This window comes from Candoia aspera, chromosome 2 (assembly GCF_035149785.1).
Source record: "Candoia aspera isolate rCanAsp1 chromosome 2, rCanAsp1.hap2, whole genome shotgun sequence".
NCBI classification, from domain to species: domain Eukaryota; kingdom Metazoa; phylum Chordata; class Lepidosauria; order Squamata; family Boidae; genus Candoia; species Candoia aspera.
This window is the reverse complement of record NC_086154.1, coordinates 241,187,701-241,211,716: the sequence shown is the minus strand read 5'-3', so window position 1 is coordinate 241,211,716 and position 24,016 is coordinate 241,187,701. Positions and strand designations below refer to the sequence as shown.

At 39.2% G+C, this 24,016-nt stretch overlaps 1 protein-coding gene across 1 annotated transcript in view; it reads right to left on the bottom strand.

Moving 5' to 3' along the window:
- Nucleotides 1-1,694: 1,694 nt before the first annotated feature.
- The window catches only part of IL6ST (interleukin 6 cytokine family signal transducer), a 36,587-nt gene continuing 14,265 nt past the window's right edge, over nucleotides 1,695-24,016 (bottom strand). Inside the window, exons 5-16 of the mRNA XM_063295648.1 lie at nucleotides 23,264-23,424; nucleotides 22,710-22,861; nucleotides 20,265-20,418; nucleotides 19,355-19,437; nucleotides 17,414-17,633; nucleotides 16,129-16,305; nucleotides 14,392-14,493; nucleotides 13,656-13,802; nucleotides 12,275-12,415; nucleotides 10,397-10,493; nucleotides 7,890-7,971; nucleotides 1,695-3,563 (exon numbers count right to left, since the gene is read on the bottom strand). Of these exons, the coding sequence (XP_063151718.1) occupies nucleotides 2,868-3,563; nucleotides 7,890-7,971; nucleotides 10,397-10,493; nucleotides 12,275-12,415; nucleotides 13,656-13,802; nucleotides 14,392-14,493; nucleotides 16,129-16,305; nucleotides 17,414-17,633; nucleotides 19,355-19,437; nucleotides 20,265-20,418; nucleotides 22,710-22,861; nucleotides 23,264-23,424 (2,212 nt within the window). The 3' untranslated portion in view covers nucleotides 1,695-2,867. The remainder of the gene's footprint in view (nucleotides 3,564-7,889; nucleotides 7,972-10,396; nucleotides 10,494-12,274; nucleotides 12,416-13,655; nucleotides 13,803-14,391; nucleotides 14,494-16,128; nucleotides 16,306-17,413; nucleotides 17,634-19,354; nucleotides 19,438-20,264; nucleotides 20,419-22,709; nucleotides 22,862-23,263; nucleotides 23,425-24,016) is intronic.

Genomic DNA, 24,016 nt, shown 5'->3' with positions numbered 1-24,016 from the left:
CAGGAAGAACTCCAATTTTGGAGGGGGGAACAGGGGTCGACTGTCCCTGCTTCCATGGTAAAATCTTTTCATGGGGGAATCCATCTTTAGAAAGCAGAGCCCAATACACCGAACCCTCACTCAGGCTGAAAGCTCTTTGGGGAAACTTGGTTTGAAGGCCAATTAAAAAAAAACAAAACGAAGCCAGTTGCAGATAAACAATAAAGCCAAACCTTTTTAAAATCCCTTTGCCAGCAGGACTTTTTGACAGATTAAGGTAATTATAGTGAACTTGAGAAATGCTCTGTATGTTAGTAATATTATACAGGCTAAGTAAGGATTAACTATGCAAAGGTTTTTCACTTAAAATGTGAGGTTAATGCAGGTGGTCAGAAGGTTGGAGAAATAAGGAAGAAATAATATAGTTCTTATATATTTGAAGATACATTGTGATGTAATTTTTTGAATTATCACTGTGCAATATAACAGTCTCCTAATTTAGACAGTGGTGCTTTTCCATGTCAATGAACACTCTTTGTCCATTCCACAATTAGAATATAGAGATTATAAAAGAATTGGTGGCTTTTATCTGCTACACTTAAGAGGAAACGTATTCCAAATAGCTTGCTTACATGGTGGGCTGCAAAGCTTTCAACAATATAGAGGTTCGCATAAGCCAGGGTTTCTCAACCAGGGTTCCATGAGAGGTCACCAGGGGTTCCCTGGGAGATCATAAATTATTTAAAAAATTATTTCAAATTTGGGCAACTTCACATTAAAGAGGTTTCATTCTCTAAGTTTAAGAAAACTTAATGATATATACAGGCCTTTCACATGAAACAAATATAGTAATTTTCTAACTTTTGGTCTATATTTGAGCCTGAATGTGCAGGGGTTCCCTGAGGCCTGAAAAATATTTCAAGGGTTCCTCCAGGGTCAAAAGGTCAAGAAAGACTGATATAAGCAATTGAGAACCGCTATTAAAAACCTTAAAAGGGTTTTTTTACCTGCAGTAGTAACATTTAATTTTTTGTGAGGAGACACAAAATACTGGACCGACTACCTCTAGTGGCCAGATAAGGTAAGGAGCCAAGTTTTTTCATTATGCTTGGAAACTCTTCCAAGATTTGAGGACAACTCTGCAAGAGATATTCTACTATGATGACCTTTTGCATAAAAAGATAGCTTGACCTATTAAAGAGTGACCTTTCCACTATGGATTATGTTTACAATTCACTCAGTTTTCGTCAATGAACATTTTCCCCTCATTTTCTAGGGTTTAGTGTAGGATCATTTCAATGAATAGGCATTAAACTGCTAACTTTCAAAAATGATTTGAGTTCCTGGGAAACAGAAGACAAACTGTGAAGAGCCAAATGATAATTGGTGACTACATAAGCTGGTATTCACTTCGTTCATAAGCATGAAAATATCACTACGACACATGCAGAAAAACAGAGTAAAATAAGGCTATGGCAAAAATACATCTCTGTTCATACCCAATTCATACATGAAACACTTTGAAAATGATCAAAAGGTATTTGTGGTTGTATTTTGAGCTTATGGTTTATAACTGACCATCTTGTCTCCTGCATAAATGTCAGCTACTGCTGCCAACACCTCCCCAGAAGCAAAAAATGATCATGAATATGATCAGGGTGATGATCTCTTGCCACTAAAGTTTCAATATATAGACATACTGAAATTGTTAAGGAATGATCAAATAAACTTTAATTCTTAGACAATTTTAGTGTTCCTGGACTGCATCAAAATCACATTCAGGCTGTTAATGCATTGTAGAAAATGAAACATTATTTTTTAATAAACTTGTATGAACCAAAATACCAAGCTGATATTTTCAGGAAATAAATTTCTTCATAGGTCAGAGAGAACAAAACTACAAGACATGAAGACTGTGGCTCAGCATGGTGTCCTCAATAACCCAGCTGTGCAGTTTCTATTACATAATGGTACCCTTCATAATTACGGACAGGAAGGAATACCAGAACCTGGTGTTTTAGCAGTTACCAAAAGAACAGGGTACTTTCCTCTTTAGTAACAATTGCCCTCTAATTATGATCATATGGTAATAAAAAATAAGCATAAACACAGATTTAACTTTATAGAATTGTGTTCCAAACATAGTATTTACACTTCTGTAGATATGGCTCAAACTGCAAGATACAAAAGGCATGAAATACTGGCAGTCAAAAGCTGACAAGAAATGTTGCCAGTCAACATTTTGACATAATCATTAACTCAAATAGCTGGTAACTAATCCACTCAATTAATGCAGTCCTTAGCTGACATGAGTAGCATGCTAGGGTCAGAGAAAGGCCCCAAGCAAATACAACATTTCTAGTTAGTTAATTATGGGGATAGTTAGAACCATGTAATGTTTATATTCCGCCCTAAGCAATTACGTTTGGCCAGATAGGCAGTAAATTGTTTGCCTCAGGATAACTCTTAGTATGGTTAAAACACTATTTGTGAAAGGCTGGTGCTAGACTATCACAAATGGAACATTCATAATGTACTGTTTAACCTCCTATAGTCTTAACTGCAGGGAAGTATTCCCAATCATCAACTCCTGGCCTATCTCTCTTTATGAAAATGGATATAGCCTTATATCCAACATTAAAAACAAAATGGAATGCCCAGGACAAAACTGAAATGTAATAAACATGTCTCTGAAGTTGAATATATGTAGTGCTTGAAGGAAAAATTCAGTATAAGTCTGGAAATTTCCAGTTAAAAGTCTATTGAAATTTCCCAAATCCTGTGATGTCCACATTGGCTTCCATAAATGAGCCTGCTGCTTCACCTGAAGCAAGATTTTAAATACAATTTAACTTATCAGAGCAATGGCAAAACAGTATCTCTTCTTTTCACTGGGGCATATAACCATCCTGCCTTACAGTCTGTGGAAGGTAACTTTTGGGCATCTCTTCCTTTGTTACTGTATCTATTGTGTTACTTTCAAGCTGCGCAGCCTGTTCCATTAGGCTGGGAGCAAATGTACCTACTAAGACCGTTCCCTGTGCATCTGTTTCTGGGCCAGATCCACCCATTTGTGATGCTGGAAGCCCAGCAGTATCTTCCTCACTTATTGGAGAAATCTGTTTCACTTTTTCGAAATCTGTGGCCGTGCCATCCCAGCTACCATTTTGTTTGAAGTAGTGATGCCTGGGCGTTGAACTGTCATTTCCAAGCACCTGTTGATCGTCTGGTCTCTCTTCTGAACCTAAGAGAGGTTGGGTTGATTCAGACCTGGCAAAGACTTGCACTGAAGGTATCTGATCCCGGTAGCCACTGGGTATTACGGTGGAGTACTGCACCGTGCTGGAAGTGTTCTGAGCAGGCTCCCCTTCATCACTATCCGAAACACTTTGCCGAGGAGAAGACATGCAAGACGAACCTCCTATCCCACTGCTGTGACCTTCTGAGGCATTCTTCTCTTTTCTGAGCAAGTCAAAAGGCTTCAGGTCTTGTTCTGAAAGGGATTTCTTGTCCTCAGCTTCAATTTCTACAACACTGACATCAGTAAAACTGCCCTCTGGATAGATCTCTTTTGAATTGAAATGCTTAAAAAGAAAAAAAAAGAAAAATCTCATTATAACTAGCTGGATGCAACTTGATTTTAAATCAAATCTACATTCATTCGGTGTCAATCTTTAGTCTGTACTCATCATTCCTTTCTTTTTGTCAGAAAGTCAAGCTTCTTCAGTAGTAACTTAATGCAGCGCCTTCTCAGCCTTGTCTCTACCTCACTTAAATTTGCATTACTATAATACATTATTTGAGAATGAAACATTTCACATTAAAAAATCATACCAGAACTTCTGCTGCATTTGCATTATTTACTGTACATGCGTGAAAATTACGCATTATATACAAGATTTGCCTTTTGATTCTTTTAAATTAGGTTATTATATATTGAATCTTCTAACATATTAGGATTGTTTTTTTTAAATATATACCATATATGAAAACATTTACATTTTTGCATTTAGGTGAAGATTTGGCCTGGATTACAATCAAGTCCTTCATTAAATGCAACAGCCTCTTTTCTCCATGAAAACCTTTTTATTTATTTATTTTATTATTCAATTTTTGCTACCGCCCATCTCCCCCAAAAGAAGGACTCTGGGCGGTTCACAATAAAATTAAAACTATAATAATAAACAATTAAGATCCTATAAAAACAATTTACAAATATAAAATACAATATAAATAAGTATAAAATCCAAGAGGTTAAAAATTCCAATGAGGTGGGAGGGTCTCTAAGGCGCAAGCCAACCCCATGAATGGTTGCCCACCTTCCTGCCCCACGCAAGTTGGCAGAACCGAGTTTTCACAGCCCTCCTGAAGGTTGGAAGTGAAGGCGCCTGCCTCACCTCTGGGGGCAAGAGGTTCCAAGGGGTGGGGGGAGGCAACTGCAGAGAAGGCCTGCTTCCTGGACCCCGCCAGATGGAATTCTCTTATCAACAGGGTCCATAACATGCCCTCTCTGCCTGACCAGGTGGGGCGGGTCGATGTTGTGGGGATGAGATGGTCCCTCAGGTAGCCTGGCCCCATGCCATGTAGGGCTTTAAAGGTCATAACCAACACTTTGAATTGGACCTGGAAGCAAACTGGAACCCAGTGCAGCTCACGCAGTAAAGGCGTTATATGTGCTGATCTAGGGGCACCAAAAATAACCCGTGCGGCTACATTCTGGGCCAGCTGAAGCTTCCGGATACTCTTCAAGGGTAGCCCCATGTAGAGTGCATTGCAGTAGTTGATATGGGAGATGATGAGGGCATGAGTGACTGTTTGGAGGGCCTCTAGCTCCAGGAACGGGCATAACTGGTGCACAACCTGAAGGTAAGCAAAGGCCCTCCTGGCCACGACTGCCACCTGCTCTGCGAGCAGGAGTTGTGAGTCCAGAAGAACCCCCAGATTATGCACCGGGTCTGTCTGGGGCAGTGCCACCCCATCCAGAACTAAAGATGACAATTTCCCGGAAACCGAGGAGCAGTCAACCCACAGCCACTCCGTCTTACCAGGGTTCAGCTGAAGCCTGTTGTTCCCCATCCAGGCCCCCACAGCCCACAGGCACTAAGACACGGCAGTCACTGCATCACTTATCTCATCCGGGATGGAGATGTATAATTGGGTATCATCAGCATACTGATGATACCTCATCCCATGGTGATGGATGATCTCACCCAGTGGTTTCATGTAGATGTTAAATAAGAGAGGAAAGAGAACTGAACCCTGCGGCACCCCACAATGGAGGGGCCGAGGGTCGGATCTCTCACTCCCTATCACCACTGATTGGGAACGGCCCTGGAGGAAGGAAGTGAACCAGCGCAAAACCACACCGCCCACCCCCAACTCCCTGAGCCGTCCCAAAAGGATACCATGGTTGATGGTATCGAAAGCCACTGAGAGGTCAAGAAGAGCCAGGATGGATGCACTACCTCCATCCCGCTCCCACCAGAGATCATCCATAAATGCAACCAATGCAGTTTCTATCCCATATCCTGGCCTGAAACCTGACTGAAAGGGGTCCAGATAATCCATTTCATCCAGAATCCTCTGGAGTTGCAACGCCACCACCTTCTCAACCACCTTCCCTAAAAAGGGGAGGTGGGAGACTGGACGAAAATTGTCCAGCACAGTTGGGTCCAGCGATGGCTTCTTGAGGGGGTGCACCAGCACCTCCTTAAAGGCAGCCGGAAACACCCCCTCTCCCAAAGATGTATTAACCATTGTTTGGACCCAACCACATGTCACCTCCTGGGCTGCCTTCACCAGCCAGGAGGGGCATGGATCTAAATGACAGGTGGTGGCATTCACAATCCGGAGGATCCAATCCACTTCCTCGGGTCCAACAGGATCAAACTGTTCCCAAACAACTGGGCAAGAATGTTCCCTTGGCATCTCCATTGACCCTGCGTCATGCTTGGAGTCCAGCTTGGAGCGAATCTGAGCGATTTTATCCTGATGCAAAGAAAACTCTTCCGCATGGCCCTGTAGGTGGGCCACTGGGCCCATCTTCCCCAGAAGGGTACGTGTGATCTTGAACAGGGCCGTGGGGCGGCATTCTGTGGATGCAATAAGAGCAGAGAAATATTGGTGTTTCGCCGCTCTTACTGCCACAAGGTAGGCCTTAACAGAGGGTCTAACCTGTTTGGTCGGATTCGGTCTTTGTCTTCTTCCAGCGGAGCTCTAGACATCTCTTAAGCCTCTTCAAAACCCTCAACTCCTCCATAAACCAAGGGGAGTGTCCGGCTGGATGAGGCAAGAGAGGCCGCATAGGCACGATCCTGTCCAAGGCCCCGGCCACCTCCCTATTCCAGGTAGCGGCCAGGGCCTCCGCTGGACTGTGCAGCAGATCCTCAGGTATAACCCCCAGCTCCCTCTGAAACCTTACTGGGTCCATCAGTCGCCAGGGGCGAACCAGCCGAATAGGTCCTGCCTCCCTGCAGAGCGGGGCAGCATAGAATCTCAGGGTCACCAGGGCGTGATCTGACCATGACAATGGGGACAGATGCAATTCTCCCCTCAGATTACATTGCCACTGCTCTGACAAGAAAACCAAGTCCCGAGTGAAGGCCACTGTCTTGAGTCAGGTCCCGAATAATCTGGGACAGGCCCACGGCTGCCATGGTTGCCATGATCTCCCGAGCTGCCTCCGAGGCCTGCTCCAGGGAAGGCAGATTGAAGTCCCCCAGAACCATAAGTCTGGGGAACTCCACTGCCAACCCTGAGACAGCCTCCAGCAGCTCAGGCAGGGAGGTTGCTATGCAGCAGGGAGGCTGGTATAGTAGCAACACTCCTAACTGTTCTCGGGAGCCCAACTTGAAGGACAGGGTCTCAGAACTGGCCACTTGTGCAGCAGCGCCCCTGAAGGCCACTAGAGACTCTCGGATGACAACCGCCACCCCTCCTCCCCTGCCCTGGTGTCTCGGCTGGTGCCACACCTGAAACCCAGCCAGGCACATTTCCAAAAGGCCCAGAAGGGGCCCAGCCAGGCCTTGGTGATACACGCCAGGTCTGCCCCCTCCTCTGTGATTACATCACACATGAGAGGAGCCTTGTTGTTAATGGACCTGGCGTTAAGGAGCAGCAGCTGGAGACCAGGGCCCTCAAGGATCTGCTGACCAGTGCCTGTATCTGAACCCAGAAGGCTGGAACACGTCACCGGTAACAAATACTGGGGGCGTCTTCCCCGAAGATGGCCCGCCCTCTGGTTCCCATCATAACATCCCCGACTCGTCACCACCTCAATAGTACACCCCACCGTATAGCCCCCAGGATTTCCAGGCCCAGTTGCCTCCACTCTCAGACCTTCAGGAACCCTGGGTGGAAATAAGGGTCTCCTTCTCCACTCACACATCTCCAGCACTCAATCAACCCCAGGGCAGTGGAAGGCCCCACAGTGCACCAGCTCACGTTCTCAGTGCTGTGGGAGCCTAACCAATGCCCCCACACTCTCCCTGTGCCCCCCACAGCCTCTCTCACTGGTCAATGGGGAGGCACCTCATCTGTTCCTACCCACCTCTCTCTCACACAGGGGGTGAGCACCCTTACACACAATCACACAATTCTGGACTCCCCCCGCGTGTCTCACACTCGGAAGGGAGTACCACACGAACACTGGAGGGACCCTATTAACCTTTTGATTCAAAGAAGCATGTAGGGTTAGGGTTAGGGTCTATGAGGAGGAGATATTTTGCTCTTTTTCAATTTCCCTAAGCATCTCTGTCAACTCCCCATATATCAGTCCCAGGGAATTGGGGGAGCTGTTTAGAACAGTGAAGGAGATTACATGGGGAGCTAATAGTGAAAATTGCCTGTTCCATTCCTTTTTTATGTTTTTGTTAATTATCTTATAATCTTATTTTGTTTTTTCCTTTTACCTTAGCTGGAGTCTGTGGTGACCACTGAGCAATAACACTCTTTGAAGGATCAGGCACATTAGGCCAGATGTGTTTCTTAATGCTGGGGAAAAATGATAAAAAGACAAGTAAAAAATTGGAGGAAGTAGTGTTATGTATGCAACCTTGAACTGAAAGAAAGGCAGAATATAAAACTAACAAATGACATTCAACTTAGAACTATCATATGGATATGCACCCACATACATTATGTACTAATGATCCCAGGCAAAGAATGATAATGATTATAAAAAGGGGCAACATTTTCCAAATTTCTTGCTGGATCTGACAAACTAGTATCACTCCCCTTCCCTTAGAATATTTCAGTATTCCTTTTGTTTTGAGGAAATGACAAAATAGCCTTCAAACCTGTAAAAGCTACTCAACCTGTATATATTTCTGTGAAAAACATTGCTCTCTTTTGGATTTTTCTGAATTTGTGTTGCTACTGAGTACTATTTCAGTTTCATGAGGGTTTGAGTAAAATATAAAGGGAGTCTGAATGAACATGTAACACCAAAGTTCGGTGTGTCATTCATTTATTTCCTAAACAAAGTTATCCAACATATGATGTGTCTGTCTAAAAAATAACCATCCTCTTAGATGAGTAATTGGTTGTTTTGCTGCAATAATTTCAGCCAAACACTTTCTGTAAGAGGTAAGCCAGTCTCCCATGTTGCAGAATAGGGATTTTGGCCCATTCCTCCATGGCAAGTGGCTTCAACTTAGTAACATTTGAATATGCTCTAGCATGAACTGCTCATCTCAAGTCTTACAACAATATTTTGATAGGGTTTAGGTAGGCCCAAACTTTGACCAGTTATTCCGAAACTCTGAGTATTTCCTTCAACCATTCTCTTGCAGACTTGCGCATATGCCTGGAACTGTTGTCCTGCTGCATGACCCATTTGTGCTCCACTTTCAACTGACAGAAAGATGGCCAAATTGTCTGTCACATCATTCTCTGATACAAAGAAGAATTCAAGCTTCCTGCAGCGATAGTAAGTAGTTTAGGTGTAACATTTCTCCAGAAATCTGAAGGGTTATCCAGGTACTTAAATGAGCATGAGTGATGATCTTAGTAATGGTTTCCATCTTGCTATGCTTCTAGGAATTCTACTTTTACCCAATGTTTTTCTTATGGTGGAATCATGAACATTGATCTTTGCCAGGAGAAAAAGGCCTGCAGATCCCTGGATTATGTTTTGCGATTCTGCGTGACTTCACGCAATCTTGGGGTGATTTTAACAAGATAGTTACTTAGGGATGATTCACTGCTGTCCAAATTTTTCTCCTTTTCAAGACTATGACTGGAAGAACTAATAGCTTCAGATATGGTTTGGAACCTTTTTCAGGGATCCATGATTTTTTAACTGCGTTCTTCAGAAATTTCTTTTGAGCAGGCATGGTGGGTCTCTAGAATCTGTGCAGTGAGAACTTCACTGTGATAAAGAAAGCCAAAGTCTGAGATCTTTATAGGGCATTGTGGCCCACTGTTTAATAAAGTACTCACAAGTTGTCCACAGTTTTCCCTTTAACTGAACTGATTGATTTAGAGGGGTGATTACTTTTTGACATTGGCCCATGGCATGCTAGATGATTATAAAAGAAATGAAACAAGCTCCAAACTATGGTGTTATTTCTTTACTCAAAACTAAATTGAACATAATATACTGATAAGATTCAGTGCCAAACATTCAGAAAATAAAAGGGACTGAATTCTTTTTCACAGGATTATACCTACATGTGTTTGCCATGAACTTGGGACAAACTTTCACTACTGCAGAAATCCCTCCTCACAAGTGGTTAATTTTATTTTATTTATTTATTAATTATTCAAATTTAATCACCGTCTATCTCCCCCAAAAGAGGGACTCTGGGCGGTTTAAAATAAAATCAAACTACAGCCATAAACATTAAAATCTCATAAAAATCAAATTAATTGCTACCAAAGCAGCAGCAACAGTTGAGTGGACTATGGGATCCACACCAAATCTGTATCTGACAAACATACAACCTCTTTTGCTATCAGCCAGACTGATGTTTGGGTAAGGCAAGACGAAAAAAAAGACAATATGTACTATTTCACTACTCATCCCTCTTTATAAACAGGAATACCTTATTTTTCAGGAGAAGGGGTGTTAAGAAATGTGTTTATTTATAAGAAATTAATTTATGCAGGTGGAAAAAATATAAATTAAATAAAATTATATAACTTATAATTAATTAGTTTAATCAATATGATCAATTAAATATAATTAATAAATATATAATTAAATAATTTATATAAAATAAATAATAGCAACTTAATGTACTTATATCACTTTATTATTTCACATTTCTCTTAGATTTGATTTTAAAATGTAGCCTCTGACCTATTGCTGAAACACCAATGCACCCCTCCTTCCTTTGCTTAATCAAGAATGACACAGTTGACTTTCAGCATGAATACACGGTGCTACACAAGATGGTACCCTAAGAATACTTACATATCTCGTTTGTGGAAGCAAAATAATACACCCAATAAAGTAAACAGCAGAAATGCTAGACAGACAGGAACAACTATTGCTTCAATTTCCCCATCCTCTGAAACATAAAACACAAAAAGAAATCAGCATATTTTCTTCAAATGTCTGATTATGATTAGTTTACCACAAAATAATTTTAAAAATTTAAAATCCATTAAGCAACAAAGGAAATAACAAAGGCAACTCTTACAAATGTTGGATATATCCTCTGCTTTGAAAATGACTTGAACTGGTCAAGAGGGTATGAGGCAGAACAGTAAGCCATCCAATGTACATTTTTATTAAATTTATGTGCTGACTTTTTATTTATTTTCTACCCCGCTTTATTATTTTTATAAATTATACAAGGCAGCGAACATACCTAATACTCCTTCCTCCTCCTATTTTCCCCACAACAACCCTGTGAGGTGAGTTAGGCTGAGAGAGACAGACTGGCCCAAGGTCACCCAGCCAGCTTTCATGCCTAAGGCAGGACTAGAACTCACAGGCTCCTGGTTTCTAGCCTGTTGCCTTAAGCACTAGACCAAGGTAAAGGTAAAGGTAAAGGTTTCCCTTGACGTAAAGTCCAGTCGAATCCGACTCTAGGGGGCGGTGCTCATCTCCGTTTCTAAGCCATGGAGCCGGCGTTGTCATAGACACTTCCGGGTCATGTGGCCAGCATGACGACTCGGAATGCTGTTACCTTCCCGCCGAAGCGGTACCTATTGATCTACTCACATTTGCATGTTTTCGAACTGCAACGGGAGCTCACCCCGCCGCGCGGTTTCGAACCGCCGACCTTCCGATCGACAGCTCAGCGGTTTAACCCGCAGCGCCACCGCATCCCTAGCAAGCACTAGACCAAACTTTTCATTAAAAAATTTCCTGAAGTGGCTGGCAAATCAAACCATCCTCCCATACACATTAACACAGAGATAAAATCAATCCACATAACACCTCTACCATATACAGATCAGTTAAGAGAGATACTAAAAAATGCACCTAGTTATAAACAATAAACATGTTGGAGACTGAGACACAGAATGAATCAGTTCAGCAGTCCAAACTGTGCTTGAATAAAAGGTGTGTGCCTGTGAATGGAAGTCATCAATGAGGACAAGAAGAGACTTCCCTGCAGTCACTGAGAAACCCTGTCTTGGGTATATGTACATAATATGCAAAGTACAATGGCAAGAGTGACGAACTACCTTATAAAGTGGATTTATATCATGATGATCAATTTGAAAACGTTTCAAAGTATATTGACCTGATCACTCCAAAAGTAGCCATTTTGAGCTCAAAACATCTGTTCTGACTTCTAGAACGGTTGGAATAACCCATTTAGAACTTGAAACAACTGTTTGGAGCTTGAACGGAGGCATCCCGAACTTAAAACCCTTTAAATTTTGAAAAAAGAAAAAAGAAAAAAAAAAAAAAGAAAACCCGTATCCTGCATGATCTTCCAAACCAGTGCTTCTCAACCTTGCCAACTCTATGATGTGTGGACATGCTGGTTGGGGAATTCTGGGAATTGAAGTCCACATATCTTAAAGTTGCCAAGATTGAAAAACACTGGTTTAAACCATGGTTTACTGACCAAGCCACAATGATTAGATCATATACATCATTAACCATAATGGGTAAATTCACATATTGTGTCAAACCAAACCCAAACCCAAACCACATAATGTGTGAATTATGCCACATTCCCAAGAAGCATAATACTGAATGAAGTATTGAAATGAGCTATACAGGACTTTCTATTTTTCTAAAAAAAGAAGAACTCTAATGGATACTTGGGAGGTATTTCATTGCAAGCTGGGTCTTTTAAAAACTGGAATATTTATATACAAAATTTACCAAATCTATTTGTAGAAAATGTAAAAAGAGGACCAGTTGTTCCTCCACTTTCAGTGTATGCAGTCATGTGCACCATATACAAAGTGTTACTTGATAAAGATGACAGTAAGAATTCTGTTTCTGAAGGGTCCACAGCCTCAACTAGAATAAAAAAATGGATTAATAATATTTTGCATTATATCTATCCAAAGTAGTTTTCTCTAACAACAACAGCAACAACAAAGATCTTAATTCAAACAAAAACATTTGCTGATTAGGAAGATCTGATATCAATATATTTCAACCTTCATTTCTAATTTTATTAATTCTATCAAAATATTCTGTAGTAATAATAATGCATGTAATATGCACACAATATATTGGATGAAATATACATTTACTACAATTATTATATATTATTTATTTATTAATTGAATTTATATAGCTGCCCATCTCAATATGTGACTCTGGGAAGCTCAAAAAATTAAAAACAATATAAAAACAGCAGAACAATGGAATAATTTAAGCAATAAAGACAATATTAAACCATATAAAAACCATGTCAGAACATTCAAAATTCATAGCTGAGGAGAGCACATCCAAGACTTACAGTCAATACAGCCACTGCACAGGCTCTACTACCTTGCTGGGTTTCCATGTACACTGGCAAAGCCATGTTTCAGGGTCTTGAGAAAAGCCAACAGGGTTGGGGTCACTCTGACCTCTGGGAGCAGGGGGGATGATGTTCCATGGAGCAGAAGCCATGACTGAAAAGGCTCTCCTTCGGAGCCCCACCAGACATGCTCCCTGGCTGATAGGACCCAGAGCATGCCCCTCCTGCCAGACCTGATGGGATTAGATGTAACTGGGGAGAGGCGGTCCTTCCAATAACCCAGTCCCATGCCAGGAAGGGCTTTACAGGTCATCACCAGCATCTTGCATTGGACCTGGAAGCAAACTGGCAACCAATGCAGCCCATGGAGCAGAGGCGTAATGTACACCGATCGAGAGGCACATATAACTGCCCATGCAGCCACATTTTACACCAGCTGAAGCTTCCAAATATTGTTCAAGGGCAACTACATGTAGCGTGCATTCCAGTAATCTATAGGAGAGGTGACCAAGGCATGAATGACTACGAGCAGGGAATGCCACAACAAATTACAAGACTGTGCACATGAGTCTTTGCGTACAAAATGCAACTGACAAGTAAGGTTCATCCACAAAAATCTAGATGAATACTAAGTGGCAGCCAGAGTCAGTTTTCTATATCCCTTTGCTGCCATCTAGAGGTTTTTTGGGATTTTTACAGTTGGATCTGGTAAAGCCTAGGTAAAGCTTAAACTTTGAAACCCTGGGCTAGCATATCATTCAAATAACTAAAAATTAGAGACACAATTACCTTTTTCATCTCCAGTCACTGTCCTATAAGAAACGGTGTAGTTTTTGATAAACCCATTTTGCTCCTCCACTGAAAGAGGTTTCCATTCTAAAACAGCTTCAAATTTTCCAAGTTTCTTTGTTCGAACACTGGGTCCATTAGTAGGCACTATTAATGAACAGTATTTTTAAAAGTTATTTTTGAAGATCAACAATTACTTCTCTCATAAATTTGTTCTATTAAGTAAGGAACATAACTGCTTAAATGCAGAATAGAAGGAAGTGAGAAATGACTTAAAGATGGCTTTTGGGGTTGGTCTGCAGATGCAGCTCAAGCAAATGCTGACATTAGGCTATCAAAAGGACAGCCTACCAGGACTATATTAAACTTTTCTGAAGGAACAACACTAGTTGCCACTATACCACCAAGCTGTTCAAGGTTCTTTTATTAACACGTAAAGGCCTACATCTGAATTCACCTAGGGCATTACAATCTAATATCCTTGCTCAGTCTCACCTGGAGCATTAATTATTCACCTAGGCTTCTGTTTGAATATGTGCTGCTGCATCTCACTGCTTTCTTTTTTTCTATCATATTTTATGATTGAAGCTAATGTGATTCATACAGCTTTAGTGTTTTGTATTCCAACCTGGTATCAATTTATAATGAGGGCAGCATTTTATAAATAATATCGTAGTAAGCCAGTTGCTGTATTGTGGCATCCTCAAGGAAGCACTTGCAGTGGCAGTAAACTTACCACCTTGTTGAAGGTAGGCCTCTGTTGATTTTCCTTCTCCTTGACCACCAATATATAATGGATACACTGTTATTATGTAACACTTGTATGGCTTTATGTTTCCTAAAGAAAGAGTTTTACAGGTCACATTAATGTATTTTCAATTAAATAAATAAAAACATTATTTTTTGTTTAAAAAACAAAACCCAAAGTGTCCTTCATAGAAATTTACTTAATTGTTTAGAAACTATTTTAAAATGCATTTGAAAAACAACCCGAGACACTGCTAGATAGTAGTTGTAGAAATGTGTGTGCTTCTGCATGAGAAATCCTTGAAAACTTTCTACCTTTTTTTACAGTTGTTTAATATTGCTTGCAAGATGCTTTAGGATTATTGTTATCCTGAAAGGCAGGATATAAATAGTTGTAATAAATGTACATAAAGCCTGAAGACAACTTGCATTTCTTCAAATTTAGCTCTTGCGGCATGTCCCCCATTCTAATTCATCTACTAGACAAATATATTTCTTTTTCATGCAATTCTATTTCCCTGAAGATCTGGGCATATGCAGGAAGAAGGTAGCAGGATGGAAAGCAGAAAGCAAGAGAGATTATTCAGTGGGAAATCACCGTTGGATTTTGATGAAAAAGTGATCATGGAAGGTATACCATTTAATACATAAACGATGTTCATTTGTCTCTTTAGGTTGGGGAAACAGGAAATAAAGTATGATCACCTCCAACCTACAATTAAAGTAAGTAAATAAATGTGGATCCATAATCCATAAAATGTGGATTAAAAAAAGATGCCAATAAAAAGATGCTTGATTAAAATATCAATGACTTTCTTTATAAGGTCACACTGAAACTCTTCAATCTGTAAGCAGTCTCTGCTCTGGGTTGCTGGAAGAAAGAAATAATTTTATTTCTAAAATACTGTATCAGTCTACAAATCTACTCCACAGGAAGAGTCAAAATTCTAGGAGACAACATATTTAATTAGTCTGCCCCATTATTTTTTAGACTCTCTGAGCACACTGCTGAGTGTGGCATCTGCAGTAAGAAATCAAAACAATTTCTTTTAGATTCAATGACCTGCAAAGTGATAGAACATACAGTGGAACTTTAAACTGCAGAGGAACATATTTCTTATGTCATAATTAAGTCACAATTCTGTCAGGCAACAGAAAAGCAATTTCAGTTGTTCTGTCAGGATGACTTCATTCAGGAATGAAGTCTGCATCGAGGAAAAACGTAATTGTAACAGGAAGATTTCTGCTCCCCTGCTGCTAACTGATGTAATTGAAACACTTTCAATTCCTTAAGGATTTCCCACTCTACAACAGCATGTTGGCTTTCAAGGCAGTCTCCAGGTTAGAGATCCTAGCTTACATAGACTAGTATAAACATGCTTTCTTTGTGTTTGTGGTATATTGGCTAGAAAGTGCTAAAATTCACTTTCTTACTGTTAGGAATACTGCTTGTCCCATGGGTATGACTAAGACTGGTAACCTAGTAAGCCTGTAGATAGACAGACAGACAGACATTCCTTATCTCAGGCCTTAATTTCTTTCACTTACTATTTCTTACTGCTCTTCTGCACTTTGCATAATTTTTTTTACCTGAAAGGTATAGTATGGTGGGCACGTATGTATCTGTGTAAAGTGTGAGAGTTTGGTTGTTTTTTAAAAGGAAATAAATGCATCTAAAGAGTTCTTCTCAGTATGGAATAGTTAATAGGTAATTCTCTACGGTTACCTTTTAAAAATGTTCTCTGTTTTGAACCAGATTCTTGCCGCCATTCAGTAGTGCAGCTTAAATTGCTACATGCTTCATGCCATTCAATTATGTATTTAGTGACTGACTCTTTGGGAGCTGTCCAATTTACCCAGAGTTTGCCACCTTCAGGAAATGCAACAATATTCTTCACAGGAGCTGAAATTAGGAAACAAAAAACAAAAACCCTTTAATTCTGCAAGAGATATAAAGCAAAGATTCTAGCATTCTGAAAAGTTCCTAATTTTGTGTTTTTAAACTTGCAGTTAGAGTGTACATGATCCAAATAAGCACACAGAAAGCCTTGGGAAATGAATTAAAAATCATATGCAACACTCATGACCATATACTTATTGTAACACTTTAATTCAGTCATTTATATTCTATATAATTTTACATACTATTGTGAGGAAAACACTCACTTAAAAAAAACCCAAAGCATTTTGGAGATAGAAATCACAAAGTATATTTCATTGGAAATACTTCCAGGGAGTCACCGGGCTCCAAGCCCACAGACTGCAGGAGAAAGCCCTGAGCAAGCCCACTACCTGCATTATATAGGTTGGCAGTAACACTGAAACAGATAGATTTCAAAGATAATGGGTAACGTAACCACCCAATGCTATTTCCTCTGGAGTGCTTTGATAAGCTATCTGACTAACCTTACTGTTAATTTTCACATTTGCAGTGTCCTTCCTGATGGTATCAACATGTACCATAAACATTGGTGTTTGAGTTCCACTGACATTCTGCTGTCCCTTAAGCCAAGGTCACAGCACTAGGTGTTAAGTTATACATTTACACTACTTCTACCAAAAGCCATGATACATTTCTCATACTATAATGTGGAGTGCTCTATATCACCACAGTACCTAGCAAGATCAATAAAATGGTGCTTTATTACTGAATACTGAGCTACCAGAAAAGATAGCTAAGTGACCAAAATAGCATGAATTCAAAAAGAAGCACTATACCAACATTAAACTTCAAAACAGCAATATCAAAAAACAGAGACCCCTTATCATAGAGGGTACATTATTTAATATCAGAACAAAATAGCAAGGTAAGGACCTAGCATAGTTAAAAAAGATAATGCAGAGTACTGAACAGAGGAATAATCTATGGAAAGTAGTAAACAACAGAAAACGCAGTTGTACTATAATTATTCAATCAGACTGGACTTCTCCCATAAGAAAAACTAGTCATCTAGTGTTAACGTTAATATTTGGATTTTTTTCCCCTCATCAAATTATGTGAAAAACATTACCTTTTGAATTAGTTGCTGGAATAAGCAAAACCGACGTAGGAGATTTACCAACTTTGTTAAATGCTGTAATGCTCACATCATATGTCCCACTTTGTACATTTAAAGTAAGTTGGGTGGTGTTCAGAGTATAACATCTAGTTGGAAAAAAAAGTGGCCGTCTTCCTGAAATAGATACTTCATATCTCAAAATTATTCCATTTGCTTCGGAAGGACTCAACTCCTGATAAAAAAGATGATTTTATTTAGACATGATATATGAAGAAAAGAAAGTGCTCTATACAAATCCACATGTTGATCCATCTAACCCAGCTTTTCTATTCCAAACTAGCAGTGGATCATAATAATTTAAGAAAGGCATTTCCCAAACTTGTTACCCAAGATCCTTTTACAAGTGGATTTACCAGGAAGAGAATCAGGGACCTATTGAGTGAAAAATTAACTTAATTTACTGGAAATGCCCTCAAAGGCTTGTGGAATGTATCCAGTATTTTTCTAACCTAGGCAAGATTTAAATGGTAAAAAAGGGAAATAATGTTATCTAAGAAATCACAAATACTTCGTTTACTGGAACAGAGCTCAATGCATCAAATGGAGAGAGATACAGATAGAATGGGAACATCACAACAGGATGTCAGCCTTGTGAGGTAGTCTAGACAAGAAGCTCACTCAGAAGTGCTAGCTCTACTTTATTGTAAGGTTACGTTAACAGAATCTTGCAAGTCTGAAAGCACATTTCTCCCTGTTGCCCTTACAGGCCAAGAAACTAGGGAGGGTCCCTTCCAAGACATTTGCCATGCCCACATTCCTTCTGTGGGTTAAATTCCCTCTTAACTGACTGTTGGCTCTTCCCTCTGGCTGTGGCTCTTCCCTCTGTCTCCCAAGGTCATTCCCACATACCATTACACAGGGTTTGTCCCAAAAAGGCATTTTCTGTTATTCATGATCTGTTTATTACACATAATCAGACATTGGTAGAAGTAATGTTCATCAATATTTGAACACCGATTAAAACTAGCAAACACCAGAATTACAAATACACATTCCTAATATACAGGAATGACTTGAGAATGTTTAGAAAGGAATCAAATTAACAGCTGTGATATACATTTGACTCTAATAGTCATTGTTAATATGTCTTAAGGAAATTTATGGGCAGCAGCAGGGTAATCTGTATCTACCTGAAACAAAGCATAATCTAATTATGCTTCATTAACTCTGCTTTTAACATTTCATTAAATAACATGCAGTACAAGCAAGCTAAAACATGATTTCATTACTAGCTTCAACAGACATTAACATGAATCCTACATTTTTGCTTTTTTCAAGAAATTTCACTCAGATTATTTTATCTTTTGATGCAAACTCTAAGAGATTTTTCAGACAACCTTTTAAGACCTCTACAACCCAAGTGAAATATATGTATCTGTACTGAAGGATTCATGCATGCCACTTGACCCTTTAGAACACACAGCAACAATGGCTAGGAAAACTTCACACACCTTTTCATATTTTAAAGAAGAGCTTCACACACCCACAGATATGGTCTTGGAAAGCCTTTGGTGAAGTTCTCACAGTCCCCTCCCCACCATGTTGTCAATGAATTGTAATTTTTATAGTTGAGGGAAGACAATTATTAAATATTTGGGGAGTAATTAAATCAGATCAAAAATAGATCTTGTCTTCACCCTAGCTGCTTTTTGGAGTATAGTTTCATGTCACTCAAAAGCCAAGGACAGTCCTCAGATCAAAGCAAATCCCTTACACTATGTTTTGTTTTTACTGTTATATCTATCCCAAATGAAATACTTAAGATGCTGCCCTAAACAGCAGCTATGCATTATAACACCATGTGTTTACTTGCAATATGTGAATATTTTAGAACGTGAACGATACATATTGTTGCCGAGAACACTAAAAGCATTCATGGTATCTTTTTTCTACCTTCCAGAGAAGACCTAAAGTCCAATTTCCTGTTGAGTCAGAAGTTTTAATGTTACGCCAAAGAGCTGGTCCTTTAGATGGTCCTAACAGAAAATAAAATCCAAACATCTAAGCTTTAGAAAATGTACTTCACTGATAAATATGCATTAAAGAGAATGAACAAAGTTAAAAATCTGACTTAGGTTAAATTGACATATACTTCATTATAATGACTGCATGGCAATAAAACCAGATATTGGTTATATATTTTAATCCTCCATTGGGTGTTAAATACCCCATGAGAGCACTTAAAGTAAGTCATTAAAAATGAAGTACTAGACTTCCACAATACTGTGCACCAAACAACCATCACCCATGAGTCCTTTCTCTGCATAATTCGGGGCTGATTATTTATCAGTTATCAGTTTTCAAGCTAAATGAAAAAAATGCTGTATAATATGCAGAAGAAGAAACAGTTCAGCCTCTATGATTTTATCCATAATATCCAAAAAAAGGTTTTCTTCTCATATATGACTGTAAGATTTTGCATTATCTGTTCTGCATCTTTTCTGTGATGATCCCAAAAGTCATTTCAATTATTTACTCAGTCAATCTGAGCCTCCTTGAGATCTAGTTGGATGTGAAATGCATAATCCCCAAAGGAATATGATTATATTTACAAAACCAATGGGGATTGTTGAAGCAAAGATAGTTACTAATTTCAGAGACCATATTGATCAGTAATTTTTAGTACCAGAGAGTATCCATGCTTGACAGTAATTATCATCCCATTTTCAGGCCCCTTGCTCATAGAGTTACAGATCTCCTTTTATATTCTTTTCAGCTTAAAGGGTAACTTGTGTAGATGACATAATTATTTCATGTTTTGACATCTTGGGGCCACGTGAACAAACAATAAAGTATTACTTACTGTCTTCAGCAGTGAATCCATCTACTTTACTCCAATTGCTCCAGTACTCTGACAAATAAACTGCACAACACAGTCTAACAATGTATTTTGTATTTGGCCTGAGTTCCTGGATAGTAAAGGAAGTTCTAGGTGAAGCTGTATCTTCAGGCGGAATCTGTGAAAATGAAGCTGAATTTCTTAAGTGCTATTATACAGAGTTTTTAAAATTGCCACATTATATGTTCCTCTTTAATATGCCTCATGTGGCGCAGAGTGATAGGTAGCAGTATTGCAACCGAAACTCCCCACAACCTGAGTTTGATCCCAGTGGAAGCCGGATTCTTGGGTAGCCGGCTCAGGTTGACTCAGCCTTCCATCCTTCCGAGGTCGGTAAAATGAGTACCCAGCTTGCTGGGGAAGGTGACGACTGGGGAAGGCAATGGCAAAGCACCCCGCTATAGTCTGCCAAGGAAACGTCACAAAAGCGGCATCCCCCCAAAGGGGCAGACATGACTCGGTGCTTGCACAGGGGACCGTTCACCTCACCACGTTCCTCTTTAAAGGCTTTATTTGTATAGCGATTCTCTAAGTTTTCATAAATTTTAGGTACAAGTGCTATATAATTCTTTAGGATATGATTAAAAAATTAAAAACCAAAAATTTGGCTGACAAGTTTTTGAGAAACAGAAGAACTTCCTTTTTTTACATTCCAAGGACAAGATTCGTGGTGCAATTCTTCACATGTATGGCTTATCTACAAAATGGTACTAAAGATATTTTGATTTTGTTGCTCCAGTATTACTACAAGTTTATAATGAAGACTTTCCAAATAATCTTCCAGCCTCAAACGCTATATATCTGCAATTCTGAAAGCTTGTAAAGACCCTACGCTTCGTTCAAATTATTGTGTAGTCCCTTTGTTAAGTCTGGATTCAAAAATACTGACTGCTGCATTGGCATGTAGATTAAAATGGTATATTTCATTATTTGTCCCATACAATCTGATTTTGTAAAAGGATCAAGATCCATAAAATCAATTACTGATATTTTAGCCATAATTCCAGAAACCCCGCAAGCAGCAGATGAGAACATCTTGGACATTTACACTTCCAATTTTTGAAATAGGTTTCTCTAAATGTGAATTTACTTGATTTTTACTGATTTTATTTTACTTGTGCTAGGGTTATTACAAACAAAATGTCTTTAACAGGATGTTGACACAACCTCTCAGGAGTGTCCTTTGCCTCCCTTTAATTTAGCATAGAAACCACTGGCCTCTTATTAATCCAAATGAAAGTATCTTGGGTATACCTGTAGCTGGAATAGAGCATAAATTATTATATCCTGGTGTCTTTTTGATAGTTATATATCTTCTGTACAAGAACTTACTGATATCAAGGAATTTGATATTTCTCAGATTAGAGTTAGGGCTGGAATAAATCCCACCTGCTTCCAAAGGTTCTACTGTCTCTGTGAAAATCTGTAATAAATGGTTTAATCATGTTGAATTCTTCCAAATGTTTGAGAATAATTCTTCCAAAGAAACCTCTTACCTCAAACTTCAAATTCATCAAATGTTTACCACAACTGAACATCAATATAAATAGATGGTTATACTTTCAATTTAGCTTATAGGGAAAAATAAATGTAGCTAAAATTAGTTTGAGATGTATGTATCTACTTAAAGGTATCTTTAGGTTAATAAAAAGATTGAAAAAATATTAAGAGCTTTTTAATGGCAAGGACAAATTCCTAGATTTTCTTTCTCTTAACTGTAGTTATCAGCCTTCTTAGAGAATTTTCTGAAAGTGTTGGCTACAAACTAAGTGTAATATGAATGAGGTGACTCCTGTATGATGCGGGCTTGTACAATTAATGTTCCATTTTGGTTTGATATTCACAAAAATGTTAATATTGTGTTACAAATATTATTGCTGTTTCAAAATGTTGATGTACTCTTGAATTATAAACCATTTTTTAAAATCTATCAGTGAATATCTGGCAGGAGGTTGCAAATGGTGACGTGACATCCTCACTTAACGACCTGCAGTGATTTGCTTAACAACAGCAACCAAAGTGCCAGAATTTCTGTTAAGTGAGGACTAACCAAAACTGAAAAATGTCAATGGAGTGTACTTACTTTTCACATGACTGTGTAGTATGTTAATAGATTAATGAATTAAGCTGGCATCCTTTTGAAGTTATTCAAGAAACTCTACAAAACCTTTCAAAAATGTATAAGTCAGCTTCTAATGACAGTAACAATTTTAATTTCTGTAGCATATCTCAGGACATAAAAGATTGCAATTCCTCTACTTAAAAGATTTTTCCCAAATTGTAACTGAACCCTATCTTTTTGCTCTTTAAAACAATATCATTCCCACTAAAATGGGGCAAGTGTCCCAGTTTTTGGAAAAATATAGTAAAAAAGAGAATGTCATAATAAAAAAATAGCTATAGGATTACCTCAGTCCAATCAGTGCTATCAAAGGCCTTATACTGAATTTTGTATTTCAGCTCCAGGGGTGATTCATTAAATCTGTTTTCCCATGACAGCTTTAGGATTCTAGGAAATTCTCCCGAATTGAGGGACAGCTGGTGTGGAGGCAGAGCTTTCACTAGGAAAAAAGGGAGAAAAATGTTTCATTGTTGAATGCACAAATTCAATTAATTTCAACCCCAATGTTCTGGAATTAGGGCTATATAGTTCTTGACATTTTAAGAGATATGATTTGGAGCATGCGTGAGTATGCCCATAGCTTCTGTTGGCAATTCCTTTAATCAAATGTCTCTTTTCCTGGGACTAAATGGCAGCTGCATGAGCCCAGGAAAATATTCAGTTGCTTTAAGGAACTGTTGACAAATGCTATATACAACAGGCCTATGTGCTCTGAGTCACATTTTCTTCTTCAAATCCAGACTGTTTGTGGGGGGAGGAGGGGAGGAAGAGATTTCATGTGCCAAGCAAAAGAATTAATGAGAGCCCTCTAACATTAATTAATGGAAAGGAGCATAGTTACCATATTTTACGGGATCAAATTCAATGTGGTCAGATTCAGCTATCCCAAGTTCATTTTTGGCTTCCACCCACACTTCCAGGTTGACAAAAAAGGTGACGGTAGAAATGGTACAAAAATTATCAGTGTCTTGGGGTATACAATCAGGAAATTCTTTCTCTGACCTACAGTAAAGAAAGGAAACAGGTTTTAATACATTAAATGTATTCATTCATTCATTCTGTATAGCTGCCCATCTCAAACTAGTGACTCTGGGCAGCAAACAATCATAAAAACAATTAAACACTTAAAACACAATATAAAAATAAATTAAATACAAATAGCAGCCAAGAGATATTATAATCCGTTGGTGTCAACATAACCAGGAAACAAGGCCCTTCACACACTCGGGACCCCAGGCCCAGGGACACAGCCATGTCTTCAAGGCCTTCGGAAAGGCCAGCAGGGTCAGGGCCATCCTAATCTCAGGAGGGAGGATGTTCCAGAGAGCAGCTGCTATGGCAGAAAAGGCACATCTCCTGGTACTCGTCAGCTAACATTCCTTGGCTGATGGGATCCGGAGCATGCCCAATCCTGCCAGACCACATCTTGATGCTAGTAATAATATATCTACAAGCATATGGGCATAATTATTTGAGGAATATTTAATCACAAGCAAGTCCCACAGAACTAAACGAAATTTACTCTAAGAAGTAAGCTTAAAACTACATTAAATACATACTTTGTTTACCAAAACTGGAACATTTCTTGGAACAA